The sequence below is a fragment of the Hemibagrus wyckioides genome, linkage group LG21 (assembly GCF_019097595.1).
Source record: "Hemibagrus wyckioides isolate EC202008001 linkage group LG21, SWU_Hwy_1.0, whole genome shotgun sequence".
Taxonomy (NCBI): domain Eukaryota; kingdom Metazoa; phylum Chordata; class Actinopteri; order Siluriformes; family Bagridae; genus Hemibagrus; species Hemibagrus wyckioides.
The window spans coordinates 8,037,840-8,059,476 of NC_080730.1; the positions used below are offsets into that span (position 1 = coordinate 8,037,840).

At 40.4% G+C, this 21,637-nt stretch overlaps 2 protein-coding genes across 2 annotated transcripts in view; both read right to left on the minus strand.

The window, feature by feature from the left end:
• podxl2 (podocalyxin-like 2) overlaps window positions 1-6,985 on the minus strand; it is a 30,935-nt gene extending 23,950 nt beyond the window's left edge. Inside the window, exon 1 of the mRNA XM_058372852.1 lies at window positions 6,544-6,985. Coding sequence (XP_058228835.1) covers window positions 6,544-6,577 — 34 coding nt within the window. The 5' untranslated portion in view covers window positions 6,578-6,985. The remainder of the gene's footprint in view (window positions 1-6,543) is intronic.
• Window positions 6,986-10,739: 3,754 nt separating this feature from the next.
• On the minus strand, window positions 10,740-20,398 carry mcm2 (minichromosome maintenance complex component 2). Its single transcript, XM_058374185.1, has 16 exons — window positions 20,262-20,398; window positions 18,649-18,845; window positions 18,230-18,396; window positions 17,462-17,734; window positions 16,998-17,217; window positions 16,417-16,624; window positions 16,144-16,278; window positions 15,765-15,956; window positions 15,538-15,631; window positions 14,947-15,197; window positions 14,689-14,815; window positions 13,780-13,892; window positions 13,441-13,683; window positions 12,824-13,006; window positions 11,304-11,459; window positions 10,740-11,115 (listed from the first exon to the last, which is right to left on the minus strand). Exons 1-16 carry the CDS (start codon window positions 20,265-20,267, stop codon window positions 11,005-11,007), a joined length of 2,676 nt encoding a protein of 891 aa, XP_058230168.1. The 5' UTR covers window positions 20,268-20,398; the 3' UTR covers window positions 10,740-11,004.
• Between the last annotated feature and the right edge of the window lie 1,239 nt (window positions 20,399-21,637).

The window sequence follows — 21,637 nt, forward strand, 5'->3', positions numbered from 1 at the left end:
GCTATTTGAGACATATCGCTTCTCACTTATAGTACAGGGTCACTGGGGGATTAGAGTTAGCATTAGCATTAGCAAATTAAAGGTGGAATTTGGGGTACAGGCCACAGCTGCTCCTCTGCTTTGATCCACCAGAACTGAGATATACGTTTAGTCCAAGCCTCCAGATGGTGGCTTTTGTGCCAAATAAAACTGCAGTGAGCTAAATAACAGCATGGATATTTTACGGAACTGTTGTAGTCATTAAAAGATGCTTATTATCCTGGTCAAATGTTTTTTTAGGCTCAAATGAAGCTGTTACAGTTTAAACTACCTGAAGAGACATTTTATTTTCCAAGCATGACATGTTAGCAATCTTTGCAATTATTTTAGTCATACCTAGGCTACCAACCAACACTATTCCCTAGAAACCAGCCTCAAGTAGAGGTCCCAATGGGTGACGAATAATTTTCAATGCAGTGGAAAGATTTTTAAATGATCACTCTTTCAATTTGAGACGACTCTCAATGCAGAGGACCCAGGCCAATCACCAACACAGGGTACTGCCAAGAGAGTATGTTATCTACTCAAGATCTTCTGCTGTAACTAGCATACAAAAGCCTATTTTCAAGCAATACTAGTCCATTCAAAATATAGTTAGGATGACATATAGAATTTAGTTAGCCATCTGATGTTGATCCCTTGAAAATGGCACCATCACATCTCAGGGATTACAGAACCTATGCTATGCAAGACCTCAGGAGAGGGGAACATATCCAATATTTACTGGAGTGAGAGGCTTCCTGTTCAGGAGAGTACTCTTGGGTCCTTTCTGAAGATGTTCTGGACCCCTTCCTAGAATCAGACTTGTACTGCCACTGCTCAGACCCAGCACAACTTAAACTAGGCTGTTCATTTACATTTCTCATACCTCAGAAGTGACTATTAGGAATGAAGAACCTAGTAACAAACTCCATATCCCATGCAAACCATGCAAATAGCTCCACCCTTGATATGTTGTGGATTCTTTGCACTGCCTTGACCAGAATACTAACACCTGCACCTCATTTCCTAGTTCATTAAGGATGCTAAGTGCCAGGTTCAAGCACCCTTTTTCCACACCATTGCACTTCCTGTGAGCTCTCGCGCCACTATTTTCGTAGTCCTGCATTCTTAGTTACTCTTTCTGCGAAGAATTCATACTCAATTAAAGCCCTTTCTACATTCTAATCTGTTTAGTTTAGCTTCAGATAGTCAAAGCCAGTTCTCAACTGGGTGTTGGGTTCATGTCTGATATGCATTGGGTCATTCCCATCCTGTTTTACATTTATACCTTGTGAATTGTAAACTCTTGCACTAGTGCCCAAGTCTTGTCTTATTATAGCCAATTTAGGACACCACTGGAACTCATTAGTATGCCTTTTCTGTTCGAAGTAAAAGTGCTACATTTCCCCCATGTAACATATACATGAGTTATCCTCAATTATGGTTGGACAGCACATTCTTTAACTTTTGGTTTGCATTTGTTTTTCTTTACAAACGTGGCTTTTAACACAATACACTTGTGCATACACAGTTCCTTTCTCTGTTATATTTTTTACATGATTTCATCCTAAATTTAAAAATATATACTTTGCTCTTAGGCATCATGACTCTTACTTGCCAGTATCCTGCCCTAGATTTCAAACAACCACTCATGACCTGTCTGGCCCTTGTTTGCTACGAATTCAGGGCTTTGAAAGCTGCAAAATCTCATTTTTAAGCCCTTCTTGCTGTTCTGTCATGTCTATGTTGTTGGGCTCTACATACATTTAAAAATAAACGCTGATTCCCCCTGACCTCGATAGGTTATACGTCTGCACTGTGGTGTCTGTCTGACTTTGCAGCAGTGTGTAGGTGGCACTCTGGAGACTGAGCATAGAGGCTTGTACAGTATCCAGAGTTGCTGAATAACCAGTAAGACGATACAACAGTGCTGCAGTAAAGAGATCTGAGACATTCTTTTTCAGTGTTTTCTATTTTATTACTACATGCATTGAGACCCAATTCACTCTATAAAAAACCAACCAGTGCTAAATCATTTGTATTGTAACTTAATTTGTGATGTTACAAATTATATTATAATATATATCTTCTACAGATTGGGTTATACAGTCTTGCTGATCCCTCAGCAACTTTTCCTGGGCTATTGGTGTGCATGGTTTTGGTAACCATTAGCTTGTAATATTTTTCAAATTTTTTAATTTACCCCTGTGGTTCTCAAAATGAATCCTTCATCCTTTCCAATCTTATCTGAGCACAGTCTTATTTTATCTTCAAATCAAATCACATCCAAACTTTATTCGTCAAATACACAAGTGAGATGCATGTTGCAGTGAACTGCATGTTTTGATTTATGATGTTTTACCAACCCCAAGACTTATTAGTCGTAGTCTTAGTAACTATGCAATGCAACATGACTACTACACTAAAATATCATTGTAAGAGTAAGGAAAGGTTTACTCAGTTTATCTATTATCTAACAATCCAGTTGCACCAAGGTTTAGATTTGGTTTTACAATAATCAGGACTTTATTTAAGTCATGATTTAATGCTGACCTTAATTTAACATGAATTAAACTCCAACTAAAATGTTACTAATATATTCATTTTGATATTGTACCTGTGGCAAACACACTATATTGCCAAATGTTTTGGGACGTCTGCCTTTACATGCACATGAATGTAATATGGAGTTGGCCCGCCCTTTACAACTATAACCGCTTCAACTCTTCTGGGAAGGCTTTCCACAAGGTTTAGGAATTCTTGACCATTGCACTAGAAGTGAATTTGTGAGGTCAGGCACTGATGTTGGACAAAAAGGCCTGGCTCAGAGTCTCCGCTCTAATTCATCTCAAAGGTGTTCTATCGGCTAGAGGTCAGGACTCTGTGCAGGCCAGTCAAGTTCCTCCACACCAAACTCACTCATTCATGTCTTGCTTTGTGCACTGGTGCGCAGTCATGTTGGAACAGGAAGGGGTCAAACCCAAACTGTTCCCATAAAGTTGGGAGCATGAAATTGTCCAAAATGTCTTGGTATGCTGAAGCATTAAGAGTTCCTTTCACTGGAACTAAGGGGTCAAGGCCAACCCCTGAAAAACAACACCTGAATTCAATGGGTGTCCCAAAACTTTTTGCAATACAGTGTAGTTTGATGCAGCGTACTTACAGTACATCGCTATATTTGGTATATTACAGAAAAAGAGATTTTAAAAGCAAAGTTATTATGCTATATAATGCTAAGTCATGGATTCTTCTTTTTTTTAAAAAAATAAAAAAATAACTACTGGCCTAAACAGGTACTTATTTACTTTTTGCTTTAGTACTTTAGTAGTAAATATATGACTTTGGTGTTTATTAAATATTATTATTCAGGCACGATTTGACCTGTAACCACACCCAGTTTCTACATAACCATTTCTGGCCTCTATCACTTACTGCCTGTGAGGTTTGCTAACAATGTCTGTGTGCACAATCTTCCAGAGCCTGCAGGTTTTCCGATGTAGAAACACCCTAGTCTGAAAAATCTCAGCTTTTCTGCATTTCAAAGCTTCTCTGAGATGGGAGACCACCTGTACTAGGATTGCAGTGTCTGGGGAATAGGAAACGTCTGCATAATCGGGCTCTTTGAGGTCAGTTGAATATATGAAATCCAAAATGCAGTAGGAAGAATCTCAGCTGAATGATTTTTTCATTTTTTTGGGGTTTTTTTTCGGATTACTTATTGAAAGTAATCTTAAACTGGATGGATCACTTTATCATACTATTGTCTTAAACTAATTTTGTCTCTCATACAAATAAATCCTGTCATTATTTATTGAGCTCCACTGTAGCTAAGTGAAGATCAATAAATTATTATTTATTCAATAATTGCATGATGAACAGCATGCAATTATTATTGATTGACTCACATAATAAAGTGGTTTCTTTACATCATTCTCAAAACTAAATAAACTTAAAGCAGATAGGTTTAATCTGGATTTGATGAAAGCTTTAGGTTCTCAGTCCCAGATTAAGCCTGTCCCTGGACCGAAAGCCACTGATTTTCCATCAAATGTTTAGCATAAGATTAAGCTTAATCCCAGGTCCAAGATCCTAGCTCTGTGGATTTTCTATAAAGAAGCTCACAGTCCCCTTTCTTGTTGTAATCCCTGTCTATGTTTACCTGAATGAAAGTGGCACATGCAGTGGAGCCTTTTAGAAGCTGGCTTTAGTTTCATGCCGGTCACAACATGTCTGTTCTCCACCTGTTTCGTCTGTATGACAGCTGAGACAATTTTTACATACTACTCACGCATCAGGGGGTGAAAGTATGCTCATGAATAGGGTCAAATGTACACTGTGCATTTGTAGTCTTTATAGTCATACTAGATTAGTAGTATATTATACTAAGCTGCACTGAATATACTGGTAACATTGAACATAGCATGTTATGTTTTAGAATTTAAGTCACGAGTCAAGATGCAGTTTCAGGGCCTTGCCTTCACCTACTTTAGGTAGATCAACAACAATGGTTGGCTAAGTAAAATGATGCAATTAATAGTTTGGTGAAAAATATCATGCATACAAATTTTCACTCTAGTTGATCAGCTAAGACTTGTTGTAGAGGAATGTTTGCTTATTTGGTTTTGTTCTACAGCTATAAGGATAATATAACTAATAAGCATTATTAAATATATAAAATATATAAAAATAAATTATGTAGCTACATTATAAGGAATCACTGTTGTCCTTACCACAACTAGGCCCTGTCTCCCAAAGGTTGATATTGTACCTGAAAGCTGTAACATGGATAAAATCTTTTATTTTAAAAAAAATTTAACAAACCAACAAAACATTAATGCATCTCAGATATAAGGATATTATATGCACCATTCCTTATTGCTGGATACTTTTAATATTTAACCTTATAAGTACAGCACTATTCTTTAGACTATCCTCCATGGTTTTGGTTGAAAAATACATGTAGTAGGCGTAAAGATAAGGGTACCACCATTTCTGAAGGTGTGGAGATACTATAAAAAGTTTCTTTCATTTAAGAATCAGTGTTTTTGGACAAGGAAGCATCACACGATGCGTTTTATTTTGCAGACCTTTAGGAAGAAGCTAGACTTTTTACAATAAATAAATCTGATCATTTAACAATTCGTTAAAAGAATAACACTTCATTGGGACGCATATATTACCAATCCTAAATGAGTTACCACTCGGTATGCTGGGTGTCTACCATTTTGGACCCAAATTACTTTGTCTGTACACAGAAATGCTGATTGCATCGGACCTGAATTAGTTGTCTGCCTGCACCATGATCTCAGGCTGACTTTGCAGCAGCAGTGTGTAGGTGGAGGATGGAGATTTATAGTCTCTGGTCCAGGCTATGAGCCTTTCTGCAGTGGCCATAAACATTAATGAATGAACAAAGTAGTGGATAAGGCTACGGAATGGCTGGCACCTCTTGGTAGCAAGCCACAGAAATGTCCACTAGGATTATATTGGGTGGATTAAGGGGGTTTTTTTTGGCTGGGTAGAGCTGACAAATATTATTCGTACTAATATATGCCGATCACGTGAAAAATACATATTTAAAAATAAGGAAAAGCACATAGTCTGCTTTTCCTGAAAGTGAGCAGCAAAAAGATGACTCATATCAGGTTGAAGGTAAGATGTGCAGCGAAGCATTGCCCACAGACAGACAGACAGACAGACATTTCAGTTTCGTGTTTTACCAACAGTCCGATTGTTGTCTTGGGAGTGTTGGCCAGAGCAGCCAAAACACAGCATGGCTTTTGACCGGTGCAGTCTGTGATTAACGATGGCCAAGTAATTGGACACAAAAACAAATCTGCCATTATTTTTTTCCATCCCTGACTAATAAGTTTTATAAACTCCTTCCAAAAATACATACTAAACCGTTCCTGGTCATCAGGATGGCGCATTCAAGACGTGCCAAAGGGAACAGTTTTCACCTTAAGGTAAATAACACCAAAATTGTCGCAAGTTAGCCCACTCTCAGAAAGAAAGTCTACTAATCTTTACTCGCTTCGATCATGGCACCCTGAAGGGTAGATCTATTGTACCGTCAGCAGGCCTATGTGCAGTGGATTTTACCTAAAAAGTTGCATGTCATGCTTGCTTAAAAGGTTTCCTGAAAATGAAATTTATATATATATATATCCACATTTCCTGCTAGAAGATACGTATTAAAGTTATAATAGATGTGCCAGTGATGGTGCCACCCCAGGGAGAAGGAAAGGACAGCTGCAGTTTAGTACAATTTATTTTCTTAGAGTAGAATGAAAAATATCTGACATTGAAATAATCATTTCTTCCCATTGAAGGCATATTTATGAGATTGATTTGGATATACATACCTACAATGACTATGGATCCATAACCTGCATTATGGTGCACATTCATCTTAGGAAAGATATTAGGCAAGCACAATGATCTGTATAAGATTAAGTGGAACTTACCAAAGCCAGAGTAGTAGTATAAAAAAAAAATAGGTATAAAATTGTGTGATCTTACCTATGATGAGGTGATGAAGAGGAGTACCAGGCATGGTTGCGGATACAACACAATCAGAGAGAGAGAGAGAGAGAGAGAGAGAGAGAGATTTAAGAAAGAAATCCTTGGATACTAAGCTGTCCTTTGGTGCTATCCTAATGCACTAAAAGCACAGCAGTGAGAGACATGCTGTGCATCAGAAGGAGCGGGATGAAGATTAACGGAGCATCTGCAGCATCTCAGAGAGGTTCGCTGTCTCACTGACCTCGATGTGCAAAAGCATGACTACGCAAAGATCTCACGCTCGGCACAAACAGCAGACACGCATTTTCTTTTCAAGATTTGTGAAAATTCAGGATTACTTCAAAGCTTGTGGCTGGGTGTCGGGTATATATTCTGGATGATTCGCCCCTCCTGCGACGCTCTAATGTTGTGAGAAGTGAGCGTGCTGGTGAAATCTTTGAACGACTCGAGTTCAAAGAATCGACTCTCCAGACGAACCGAGCTTCATGTCCCTAGCTGCACCGTCGTTAAAAGTAAAACATAATACGGTGATATGATCTATTATTCTGATGATCGGTTTTCGGTTTTTAGACGCGTGAAGCACTCTTTCTTTTTAAATGATGTTTCTTTGGCGTTATGAATCAAATGCCATTCAATTCACTCGCGCTGGCTCGAACCGCTTTGTTCGAAAGAATCGATTCACAGCGAAGTGAATCGGAATGTTCATCAACATTGAGGAAGCTTTACGAGCCCGCATTGCACTACATGGACACGTACTTAGAAATTCCTTACTGCTTGTTATAGTGGGTATTAAATAAAAGTCCACAAAAGTGTATGAAAGTGGAACAGTCCTTTCCAGCAACCCTTCAAAACCCAAGTGAAAAACAAACACAAGTGTTTACCTTGTTAAAGCACCTTTTGCTTGTAAGAAAAGCACTCAGTCTATTTGTGTTAAGCTTCACATCATGATTTTGTTACACTCTTGCTTGTAAATATCCACCAGCGCTATCAGATTACACAGAGATCCCCTGAACACAGCCCTCTTCGAGTCATTTCAAAAGGGGGGGGGGGATTGGCAAGGATTTAGACTCCAAAACTTTGAGCTTCTTCTTCTGAAGCCATTCCTTTGTTGTCTTGGATTCGTGCTTAGGGTTCTCATGAAAGAACACATTTATTTCCTTGCAGATTTTGTGGCAAAATAGATTTGGAGTTATCCAGGATTCCCTCCATCTTTAGGGCCCTGTAGTATGACGCTGCCACCACCATGCTTCACCATGAGTGTGGTGTGCTTTAGGTGACAATCTGCCTTGTTTTTTGCAAAGAGAAGCAGCCCGATAGTATGACGCTGCCACCACCGTGCTTCACTATGGGTATGCTGTGCTATAGGTGACAATCTGCCTTGTTTTCACAAAGAGAAGCAGCCCTGTAGTATGACGCTGCCACCACCATGCTTCACTATGGGTATGCTGTGCTATAGGTGACAATCTGGTTTTTTTTCGCAAAGAGAAGCAGCCCTGTAGTATGACGCTGCCACCACCATGCTTCACTATGGGTATGCTGTGCTATAGGTGACAATCTGCCTTGTTTTTGCACCAAAAGGTCTTTTAGAATGATGGCTAAAATGTTCAACTTTGGCCTCATCAGACCGTAGCATGTTCTGCCACATGATTTTGCATTAATGTGGGCGTATTTCTTCTATGAGAAAAGGCTAGCCACCCCCTTCCCATAGCCCATGTAACGGGAAGAATATGAGAGAGATTGTTGTCACATTCAGGGTGTGACCAGTACTTGATACCTGCTTTCATGTTGCTGTAGTCTCTTGGCAGCCTTTTGTCCTTTTGAGAATTTTGGAAGTGATGCCACTTCATGACATCCTTTATTACATTACATGTCCAGCATTCGACAGACGCCCTTATCCAGAGCGACTTACAAATGATCTCTATTTCTTTATACAACTGAGGGTTAAGGGCCTTGCTCAAAGGCCCAACCGTGGCAGCTTGGTGGACCTGGGATTCAAACTTACAACCTTAAACACTTTAACTACCACATCCCCATCCTTTACAATGTTCCATATTTCATCTAATGATTTGGAAATTCTTCGGTACCGCTCTCCTGATCAATACCTTCCAACAAATCCAGTACATGCTTTGTAAGCATTGTGCGAACAATGGCTTCAGCGGTCTGTCAAAGAAAAGCTTACAGAAACAGCTGATCTTGATTTGTGTATGAGTTTGAATGTGATTGATTCATTCTGAGCACAGTCGCATCCCCATTATAAGTGTGTGCATATGTTTGCAACCAGGTTAAAAAGATCTGATATGATTTATATTGGTTGCATACTTTTACAGCAGAAAAATGACTTTAATAACATCTGTCTAGACTTATATCCACTGTAGTTATTATACTTTGCTGTATACATTAAAGAGACATCCAGTTTATTTATTTTCTCAAAAAACCTAGTACAGACCAAACAAAAATTGTTAACTAGGGTTAGTTACTAAGTTACCTAGGGTTTTACTAAGTTGCTAATTATAAATCAAATAGCCCAGAACCTTGGGTCAGTTGTACCTTGCTCTGGGGTGAAATAATATAGGACAGAAGAAAAAAAAGGGGGGGGGGCAGGCAGGAGGAATAGGGAAATGAACAGGATTGGAAATTATTTTGAGCTTTCTACTTTGTTCAAATACTTGAATATTATTATTTTGGGGGGTATTTTACCTTGCGTTTAAGCGAAAGAGAGAAAACAAAACACTTTACTGCTTACATTTTAATTTAGATCTTTAAAGTACTGGATACAAATCCCAAAAGGTCTCTTCTCGCATCTAACAGGCCATTACATATAACTCGAATCAGCTCCTGCTGGTCAACAACTTTAATTTGTTTGGTTTTTTTGATATATATATTTAATATATCCAAATGCTTTACCATTACTATGAATGCCAATTATTCATCTGCAATCATCGACTGAATTTCATTACTTAAAACTTACCTTCATTTTAGAAAACACTTACCATGCAATCAGCTTATTTGCTAATGTAGCAATCAATATAACCTATTGGTGCAGTTATAAAAGAATCTGAAATGATTTTAGTCAATAACTGTGTGAACTGTAGGAATTGTCTCAGTTAGAATCACAGTTCACCGATCTGTTCTTGATTATTTGCCATACCAGCACTGATCTCATAACCATTTCAAAAACTCTTCAACATTATTAACATTCATTATCCAGGTCACTTGTTTATAATGTACACCTACCGATCTGGATCCTGAATCTTGGGTGCACCTCAAACACAGCTCTCCCTAGGTGATGAATCAGTACATCATGTACACGAGCTCAAGCACTGGTATTCCAGTGATATGGCTACATACTTATAGTAAACCATTACCAGTGGCATTTCTCAACAACAGGCAGGATTGATATCGGACATTTTTTTGGTATTCAAGTCGTTTAAAAAGGACGTTATGAAAAACACCATGATTGTTAAACATCCTCTCAACATCTCTAGAAAGTGGATTTTTAAAAAAAAAAAAAATCAATAACACTGAACGGTCATTTGAGAGCTATGACGTTCGTTTGCCTATTTTTGCAATGGATTTTTTTTTTCTAGGGAGTGGTCGTTCCAGTGCACTAGAAGGATTTTGCAGACAGAGCGACCTTAAACTGGCCGACTCCCTAATCAGCGTCCAGACTATTAATCTAAAAGAGCTGCTTGAGACACACTCCTTTTATCACGAATCAGTCATCACTTATGCTAAATCAGGGTTTGTCCGTCGGCAGTCTGCAGTCTGAATCCAGAAACAGCAAACTATTTATATCAGCTAGAAAACAAGAACTTGGCTTTGCCATTACTTGCTTTTTTTAAAATATGAACTATTAGAGCCTCTGTAGTAGATTTTCTTTCAGGATAGATGACCATTAAAGTGGCCTCAGCCTACTATTACATGCACGTTATATTTTTTGAAACACACGCGTATGCTCCCAGGTTATCAGAGTTTACATTTGAAGATCTAGACAGCCTTTGGTGAACAAGCTGTGCTGATTTGTGTTCAAACCTGGGGACAGCATTACAATAATTATCAGTTTAACCTGAAGTATCCAGAATTTGACCCAAATTTGTGAAAGTGAGAGTAAGATGTCCTAGTAGAGGATTCTGGGAAGATTCACTTGGTATATACTGTGCTATGAAGTTTGTTAAAAGTTTGACAATTTACTCTAAAATGATTTGAGGGTAAGGGTAACATTTTATTTGACAGTTTCGGCACACATCTTTTCACAATAACCAATTCTACACATCTGCATTGAATAGAAAATAGCAACAAGCAAAAGCAAACATGACCAAGATCGAAGTGCAGCATCTTTTCTGAATGATCAACTGACTCTGTCCATATCAGAACTCATCCATTTTCCACGTTATACTGGAACATATTTACACGTCCACAAGTTTCTCAAATACAATCCATCCATAGGCAGTGCATGGCTTAGAACTGCTGCATGATCAGCTTCTTCTTCGAATCGTGGGAGAACTTGTTGGAGAGGAACAAATCGCTGTCATAAAACGCAGATAAGCTGTGGATGTTGATCTGTCGAGCCTATAAAGGAGAGGGAGAAAGGGGGAATGCTTCACTTAGTAAAGTGAATGACTTCACATACTACTGCAATAAGAATACCTTATCACGATGAGATCAGGATCAAAAGAACGATCACATCATAACACTAAACTCCACCCATTACTCAAAGCATGATGTACAGCAGACCATCACATCGTCCTGTCAGTTACCTTGTCCACTAGATCTTTCTCTGGGATCTCGATCACGTCCTGCTGCACTCCGTAGCGGTTGCGCTGGTAGGACACTTGCTCGGCCACCAGTTGCTTCAGGATAAACAGCAGTAGCTCGTTGTTGTCTCGTCTGAAAGCCAGGTAGCGTGCAAACGTCTGGAAGACAACAAACACCAGGTCAGTAAAACCAGAAAAAAAGGAAGGGTCTCATTTGGGAAAAAAAAAAGAAATAGTGGTATCAGTAAAATAGGAAACTTTTGACTTGTGTTGCTATATTTAAGGTTACTACAAGACTCAGCACAAGGACAACATTTAACTCTGGATTATAAAACGCCGCCTTTTGCAATACAGAAGTGTCAAAAAGAATATTTAAGTACTTAAAGCACCTTGAGAAACCTCCAATGACAGAACTGATTTATCGACTGCACATTATGCCAGTGCTGAACAGGTGAAAAAACCCCACAGGCAATGTATTGACATACATTTAAAAGCAAGAATGCTGACTTCACCATGCTGATCTGACAAACACCAGGGTAGAAATGCAAGTGCTCCTATGCTGACTAGTTTGTTGCCCTGGCAGCAAGATTTTAAAATTGAGAGAGATTTTGTTCGCATAGTCTATTACACAGATTTTTGTGGAAAATTTAAGCATGAAGTCTAACCCGCAAAACGATGCACATCTACACTCATCAGGCATAACATTATGACCACCTGTCTAATACTGTGTTGGTTCCCCTTTTGCTGACAAAACAGCCCTGACCCGTCATGCACTGTGTTTTCTGACACCTTTCTATCAGGACCAGCATTAACTTCTTCAGAAATTTGAGCAACAGTAGCTCATCTGTTGGATCGGATCACACGAACCAGCCTTCACTCCCCACGTGCATCAATGAGCCTTGACCACCCATGACCCTGTCGCCGGTTCACCACTGTTCCTTCCTTGGACCACTTTTGATAGATACTGACCACTGCAGACCGGGAACACCCCACAAGAGCTGCAGTTTTGGAGATGCTCTGATCCAGTCGTCTAGCCATCACAATTTGGCCCTTCGTCAAACTCGCTCAAATCCTTACGCTTGCCCATTTTTCCTGCTTCTAACATCAACTTTGAGGACATAATGTTCACTTGCTGCCTAATATATCCCACCCACTAACAGGTGCCAGGATGAGGAGATAATCAGTGTTATTCACTTCACCTCTCAGTGCTCATAATGTTATGCCTGATAAGTGTACATGTTAATCAGGCTCATTCAGATGTCACTTTGGTTGGAATACAAACTGTTTTTCTGGATAAATCACTAAATTGGGATCTCCTTCCTGGCTTTTTTTTTTTGTCAGAAGTGTAACAGAAGGCAGATAAGGGTAGAAGGGTAACCTGGGGTTATAGTAATAAAGAGGTCATTTCTAGCTCATTTCTTTAGCACCTTCTTACTACTAAATTCACAATTACAATTGGCACATAAGCCTAGGAAGCTAGATTTTTTTCGGTCATGAATCCGATTTGTTCTAAATCTCTGCACCTTTCTCATGCTCCTCATCACGCTGAACTTCTGCGTGTCGATAAAGCTCTCCAGCATAACACGTATAGCCATGTTGACGTCGTCCTCCTGTACGTAATCGCGGAGGTGCATACGTGCGTGAGCCTCTGCCATCCGGATCATTGATTCAATGTGACGCACCGTAATCGGGATGCTGCCTGTAGCCTGTCAGAGAGAAAGACAAAACTACATTAAACATAAAATATTAAAATGTAAACCAACAATACTAAGGGGAAAAAAGGCCCCAGAGGATGAAATCACCAAGTAAATCTAAACGATTTAACGAATTAAGGGTGAAACTGACGGCAGGGAGCCACTATTGTAATCTAGAGGTTATCTTGGATTTTCATTTAAACAGGCTACATTAAGAGTTCATGACTTTTGCTTTTAACTGCTGATCATAATTTCTTCATATCAAAATGAAAAATGGGGCTGTTCTATACTATTAAAATTTTACAGGACATTGTGTGTGTGAAGGTGAAAAAAAATATGAAGATCTTAACCTATTCTTAACTGCTCAAGGTTGGCCAATAAATCAGTTTTCTAATGCATATACATATTTAAAAAAATCCTGCAAGAAGAAAAATCATTCCTCTAACCATGGATTCCTTGCGAAGGTCGCTGTAGATGCGTGCCACCTTATCCTGGTCCATCTGATTCAGTTTGGGCCGCACACGCTCCTTGGCATAGATGATGTACTTCCTGAGCAGCTCTTGAGGAATGGGTGGGACGTCTGACGAGTTGGGCAGCACCATTTCCTCCAGGCTGGCCACGCCCCTTTCCTTATTACTGGGGTGATGCTTTATGTGGCTGCCCACCACGAAGCGTGCAAGCATCTCATCCTTTAGAGAAAGAAGGATGGGGGGGAAAGAAACGATTAATATTCCAGGACCTACAGGTAACAGGGAGAGGGGAACAGGAAGTTGTTTTTGCCTCACCTGCACAGGATCCACAGTGTCTCTTACGACACATAAGATGTCAAAACGAGACACGATGGGCTCTGTCAGGTCCACATTCTCAGAAAACGTCAGGGACGGGTCATATCGTCCACCTTAAAGGAAAAGAGAACACAGGATACAAAGCTTACTTAATAAAATGCTGGAGATACTGTATACACACACACACACACACACCCCAAGTATCTGATCTGACACCACTAATATATAAAGTTTGACTGGCAGCCTTACCGTTATAGCCAGACTTCTGTGCTAATGAACTGCACTTGAACTGGCACAAATACTTTACCTACTGGTTTGTCACACAGCTGTATTCCAACAAAGGGCTCAGTCATTTTCCCCACAGGCTTTCAAGTGTTTTCTTTCACTTACTTGAGAGAAAAAGTGCTCAAAATAATTTCTGCTTTTATAGCTGATTACTGAACACCCTGCTACAGCTCCCCACACACACTCCAAATAGGTATAATTTACTGTGAAAGCACTCAGCAGGATGTGCGAAAATATAATTCATTATATGTAAATAAGAAAGGGGCCGACTGAAGCAGAAATCCATCTTAGTTATTTCGTGTGCATTAAAAAAACAACCCCAAAAATTAAAAAAAATTTTTTTTTTGGTCCGGAATCTAACCAGAAATGACAGAGTAAGGGGAGCAACTTTTAACTATTCTGCCTATTAACTGCCCTTTCCCCTAATAACAGCTAAGGACTTCTTAATGCTCTGAAAAATGTTCAGCAATTCAACTGAAGTGTTTCTCAAAAGCACACAAACCAGCCTTTTAATCATTGAAAGCCTGGAGGAAGTCCTAAAAAAAAAAAAAAAAAAAAAGAGTTCAAACTAAACTGGATCAGTAATACAACCCCTCACTTCTTGCATACAACTACGGTACGCACCGATTGGGTTAGCAGCAGCGATTACAGTGCAGCGGGCCTGCAGGGATGTTACAATGCCGGCTTTGGAGATGGAGATACTCTGCTGCTCCATTGCTTCGTGGATACTAGTGCGGTCCTGATCGTTCATCTGTTTAATAAAAGAATACAGTGAGAATTCTACAGTAAAGGTACAGTGATTGTTATAAAGCACCCCTGTCCTATATAGAAGGATTAAAAAAAATCTTGACTAACATATGGACATCCATTTAAAAGTCTCACCTTATCAAACTCATCAATAAGACAGACTCCTCTGTCTGCCAGGACCAGAGCCCCAGCCTCCAATGTCCACTCACGGGTGACCGGGTGTCTCTGGACATAGGCCGTTAGACCCACGGCTGAGGCACCCTGTCCCGTCGTGAACACCGCCCGGCTCGCCACCTTCTCCACATACTTCAGAAACTGGGACTTGGCTGTACCCGGATCCCCACACAGCAGCACGTTGATGTCACCACGTACTTTATGCTTCCCTCCTACAGACAAAACCAATTAATTGGGAGAAAGTAAAGATGAACTAAAATAAAACCCTTCGCTTCATACAGCCACAAAGCCAGATGGCATTAAAAACCCTAAAGTAAGAACTTTATATGACGAGAGAAAGCCAGGCGGCTTTAGCAATCTCTCAAAGAGTACAAATGTATACGATATACTGACAATGTAAGACTGAAGAGACGGACATTTTTCTCGAGTGATGCAGCATCTTCCATCATAAACACATCACCGCTATAAAATTTGTTTCCATGACAGAACTTATGAATAAATTAGGTCTGGTACCTGGAATCCAGGTTAAAAAAAATGCTATAAATAACTCACCTGGATTCTTCGCCTCGCCACCAAACAGCGCAAGAGCCAGACCTCTCTTGATATCTTCATGGCCATAGATGGAGGGCCCAATGCTGGCGAATATCTGTGCAAAAAAAAAAAAAAAAAAAAAAAAAAAATCAAAATAACCTTATTGAGACAGACTGAAAAACCTCCCCGACCTTCATACAGGTAGAAAAGACGATAAGAATAGATTATTTCATATTCTGTGTACTCACCCTCTCTCCAATGCGCTCGTCTTTGGACAGAGCCACAATGGCCTTCACGTCCTCATCAGTGAGCTCTGCCACAGCCACTCGCTCATCTTTCCGCACAATGTGATTGGCCAGGATTACAGTGGCGAAAACAGGAAAGCCGTTAGCCATGTTTAGAGAGCCATCGTAGTTGTTGTGATAGATGCCCGTCAGCTCCTAAAACATTAAAAACACAGCGAATTCACATTAGTCATTTTCAATACATCCTTTCCCCCCCCAGTCATAAACCATGTACCCATTACCCAAGTGCATGGACTTCCACAAAAACTGTTAGATAAGTTAAATGCTGAATAATCTAACTGGTCACATCCCTTAACATTTTTGCAAGGACTGCTGGACTCACAATCTCATCTCCAGGCTTACAGCCGTCTACCAGGTCAGCCAGAAGGATCGCGTCTTTGGACCGGGGCAGACGGCCAGCCGCTACTTTGCCAGGACTCTCCTGGATGGTGATGCGCTGGTAGTTCTGATACACAGTCTGTGGGGGGAAAAAAAAATGCTTACACTTAACCTAGTGTCTCTCTTGAGCATCCTATACATATGATGATTCAAACACAACTGCAATACAATCATTTTACAGCATGGATGCTCATCATCCTCAACCTCAAGAACATACCTGCTCCATGTTGATTTCAAATGGACCAAGAGACTGACATTCTGGACAGGAGCCTGGCTTTACTTCCTGGTTCTGTGATTGGAAAAAGGGGCCAAGGATGAAGTTACACTTGTTACAGTTGTATTTGACCATGCCGAGCTGGGGCAGAACTCCCGTACAGCTGGTTACCACTCCGCTGGTGCGGATCAGCTGGTTCAGATGAAGTTGCCTACAAACACAAAAAAAGAAATATATATTGTATTAAGGCACAAAGCTTGAAGGCCATTCTTCTATTTTTTTTGTCTAATCTTTTCACAGAATTCTTGAAACAGAGAAGATCACACAATAACCAACACTTTTTGCCCCCTCGTTAAAAAATTCTGTTCAATGAATATTCAAATTAGATGGGACCTAACCCAGAACACATTTGCATATAGCAAGTCAGATTTTCTGCCAAGATTCTCACCTTCCTATTTCATAACAGAATGCGGCCACAGAGACACTTTTGACCAGTCTGTCCACTCAAAAGGCTTTAAACCATTTAGGATGAAGCAAATAAAAACAGCATGCAGCAGTAGCCATGTAATTCTCTGAATCTGTACCTGAGTGAACGCAGCTCCTCCACTAGAGGCAGGTTGCCGATGCGCACGTGGATCTCGTGGGCTATGCGATCATATTTGGGGTACATGGCCAGCACCACCTCTTTCGCAGCTTCATCAAAGATCTTCAGCATCTCAGCAGGTGCCTCAGGGAGAAAGTAGGCTAGGACATGTTCTCTGGAGGCCAACTCCTCATAGTTAACCAACAAGCTCTCTTTGTTTTCTAGAAGTGAAGAAAAACTGTAATTAATGGCAAAGTACTGGAAAGAGAAAAAAAAGTCACAGGAGTCTTAAGCTACACTACCCATCTTTCAAAGCCAGGCCTGTTTAATATCACAGAGAGAGGGAGGGATATTAAATAAATAAAACAACATCTACCAGCCAGGAAGGGTAATGGCTTCCTACAACACACTCAAAGACAGCCACAATAACGCCGTCATCTAATAATAATAACAATAATAGTTTACCTTTGCACATGTCGCTGATCCTCTCCTTGAATACGTTATGGCCGTGCTCATCCACATGCGTGCGCAGAAAGTTCTTGAAACGGTGGTAGATTTCCAAGCGTGGGGCAGCCATGGATACCCACTCTCGCACCGAGTGCCCCTTCATATCCTCCAAGTTCTCAATACTCTCAATCATCTCTTCATCCTCGCCTTCAGCGCCGGCCCCTTCTGCGGCGCGCTCTGCCTGGCGCCGTCGCCTCTTCGATGGCCGCTCATCATCCTCATCTTCGCTATCTGGATGAAGAGAAGGTGAGATCAGGAAATTCATATAAGCACTGAAGTCTCATAAGAGATGTGCACTTATATAGATGATTATGGCAGACCGTACTAGGAGAGGTACGTATAGTAGTTTTGAACTGTACAAGTTGTACTGCATTTTGCGCAATCTCTCTGACTTTCTCCATCACTGTACGTTTGTAAGCCACAGTTAACTAGATAGCCATACAGCTTTATGCTGAAATCATTTGTGATCACTGTGCATCAATTGCTACTCTTAATGCTGCTGTAACTATCATTTCCCCATTTCAGAACAGATTTTGTTGTTTAAAACTAGACCATTACAATCAATCAATCTGATTATGACATCTATTTAAGCACACTAAAATGTAGTGTAGTTAACCCCAAAACGGACCATTCTGAAACACCCGGCTGATTATACATCGATTTATTATACACATTCCAAATACATATGAAAACTCATTTACACTATCTTTCAGAGACAGAACTCACCATAGAGCAGTTCCCTTGCCATGCGGCCCACGCCCAATCTTTTGTCCCTTTCGTTCAAGGCTGCCTCGGCACGAGCACGAGCTCCAGGAGACAGTTCACTGAGATCCTCCTCATCATCCAGACCTTCGGCCTCATAGCGATCCAGTTCAGGAATAGCACGGTACTCCCTGCAGAAAACAAGCAACAAAGGTCCGTTTATAATCTGAGGTTGTTAGCACACTATCCAAGTAGTGGCAAATCTAAAAAAATGCTCTGCAATACATTTATTATAACATTAGATTACTACAGATAATATGATAACCATGTTACATCTTTTTAGATTGTAGATTAGATTACTACAGATAATATGATATAACCATGTTGCATCTTTTTCTGCATTTGTATGCAGTAGCACACATGAAAAGCAAAACATTTGTTACCCCTCCAACTGGTTCCCGAACAGATCCTCTCCATCTTCCTCCTCCTCCTCCTCCTCTCCTTCAGGCCCATTGTCCCCCAGCAGTCCCTCAGACTCATCTTCGAAGGGAGGCAGGTCTCTGCCCGGGCTGGAGGTCAGATCACCACGCCGTGAGCCGCGACTCGGGCTCGTGGCCATGTTGAAAGACTCTGAGGAATCCTGCAGAAAGGAAACACAAAAAAAGGTTGAAGTAGTGCATCACTTAATGTAGCCGATTAGGAAAAATAGATCAGAGGCTTTATCTGTAAAAAAATAAATTCCACAGATAATCCGATTTATTTTATGAACAATACTTAAAATGCACACGTCTACGTATTGAAGACTATATTTCTTTTTGAACCCTACACCACAGAGGTCCAAGTCGACATATTCATTAATACATATGCGAGTTATTGAGGATTCAATTAACGGGATAGATTCATCATGGCAAATGCTGGTAAGACAAACTAGTAGAATTAGCTACCTTTCCTGTTAAGAGTCTTGTGCTCACTTTTATAAATCACACTGTTCTGACATGTTGTTGTTTATTTTTCCTGTATTGTTCAGAAACGTAGAAACCAATGTGAGACCTTGCCCCACGATGATAACGGGATGTTCGTTAAGGACTCACGTCACTGAATCGACTCCTTAGATCAAAGAGTCGAGTAGCGCGAGTTCTGACTCAGGAATGAACAGAAGCCATACAGACATTTGATATAAAAGTTCGTCTCCTTTTTTGTGTCTCTGAATACGCAAAGCTGATACAGTAAAATACTAAAATATAAACAGACAACTTTGTACAGTCACGCAACGCAATCACAGCTTTAAACGATGATAACGGATGTTCGTTAAGGAACCACTTCACTGAATCGATTCCTTTGATCAAAGAGTCGAGTAGTGCGAGTTCTGATCCAGGAATGAAAAGAAGCCATACAGACATTACATATAACGTTCTTTTTTTGCAGTAAACCACAAGGTGTCCGAATACGCAAAGCTGACAAAAAATAAAAGCAGGAACGATATTCGCTGGGAGTCACTTTATTTCGAGCGAACCGCCATTCAAGGAATCGAACAGAGAAAGTGAGATGTACAGAAATATCACAATAATCCACAAGGTGTCTGAATGTATTCTTATAATAGTCAACTTTGTACAGTCATGCAATGCAATCACAGCTTTAAACATGGGATTCGTGTGAAAAAGGACATCTTGTTCATCGTTAAACGTTAGTGAATAAGCACGAGATCTTAACAAAAAGGGACCACAATGCTTCCCAAACATTAACACACGTGTCCACATGGTGTCCCAGAAAAACACAGCGTTTTAATTTCACTTAATAAAGCGTTTTGTTGCTCAAATAAATTTATAATTTGTTATTCTCTCTCTCTCTCTCTCTCTCTCTCTCTCTCTTCAGTTAAACACAAGGCATGTCCTTCACAACGTGAGGAAACCAGGCCAAACCTTTAAACACCAAAACAAGCCGAAAATTAATAACTATGACGAAATAAATAACTTATCTTAGAAAGCGTTTTATTTCTGCCTATGCGTGTATTATGTATCCCCCAAGCGTGTTTAAAAATAATATATTTTTCACTCACCGCCATTGTACTGCGTGGTGTTCAAGTCTACTCACTTCAGACTACTGTGTTTTCTTCCCACCGGCGAGGCAAAGTTTTCGCGCGAAATAGACACGTGACCCAAAAAAGCCCGCGAAATCTCATGAATATGTAATGAGTGTGGGTCTTTCTGGTTGCTGATTGGTCCGTGCGCTCCTTACGTCACGGGCTCAGTATCCGAGTTGACTTGACGATGGCGCTGCAGTGCAGGTCTGTAGACGCAATAAAGTGTGCTGCTGTACTTATGTACAATAGGTTGCAGTGTTTATGTCTCATTGTTATGACACGTGCTGTCAGGAATGCTAAATCAATTGAAAATATAGGTAAAGTGTCTTGTATAATGCATGCATCTTATCCTACACAGGGTTGCAGGGGCATCTGGATCTCACTGCAGGGGAATTGCAGGGGCACAAGCCAGGGGCACGGGGTGCCAACCCAGCGCAGATGGTTTAGAGATTCCAAGCAACTCATGACACATGCCTTTAGATTAGGGGTGAAAGTGAAAATGTTCGAAGGAAACCCCTGAAGCATAGAGAGATCCCACAAACTCCACACACACAGGGTAGAGGTGGGAATTGAGCTCCTCTCTTTTCTCCTTTATTTTTTTTTATTGATAGTGTGATGGTGAATTCACTTAGAATATACAACCTTATTACTCCAAATCATAGACTAAAAGTTAATGATGAAAATAAAACCATTACAATGGCCTTAACCTGCTTATGCTTATACACTATACTGGCAAAGGTTTTGGGATGTCTGCCTTTACATGCACATGAATGTAATATGGAGTTGGTCCACCCTTTGCAGCTATAACAACTTCAACTCTTCTGGGAAGGCTTTCCACAAGGTTTAGGAGTGTATTTATGGGAATTTTTGACCAGTCCTCTAAAAGTGTATTGGTGAGGTCAGGCACTGGTGTTGGACGAGAAGGTCTGGCTCACAGTCTCCGCTCTAATTCATCCCAAAGGTGTTCTATCGGGTTGAGGTCAGGACTCTGTACAGGCCAGTCACCAAACTCACTCATCAGTAGTCATGTTGGAAGAGGAAAGGGTCATCCCTTAAAGTCCCTCCACACCAATCTCGCTCATCCATGTATTTATGGACCTTGCTTTGTTCACTGGTGTGCAGTCATGTTGGAACAGGAAAACTGTTCCCTCAAAGTTGGGAGCATAAAATCATCGAAATGTCTTGGTATGCTAAAGCATTAAGAGTTCCTATCACTGGAACGCAGGGGCCAACCCCTGAAAAACAACACCTGAATTAAAAACGTTTGGCAATATAGTGTAACATGGATGCTAATTTTGTGTTAAATTGCTAAGAAGGGCAAAACGGTACCTTGATCTCCTCCCTTATGACAA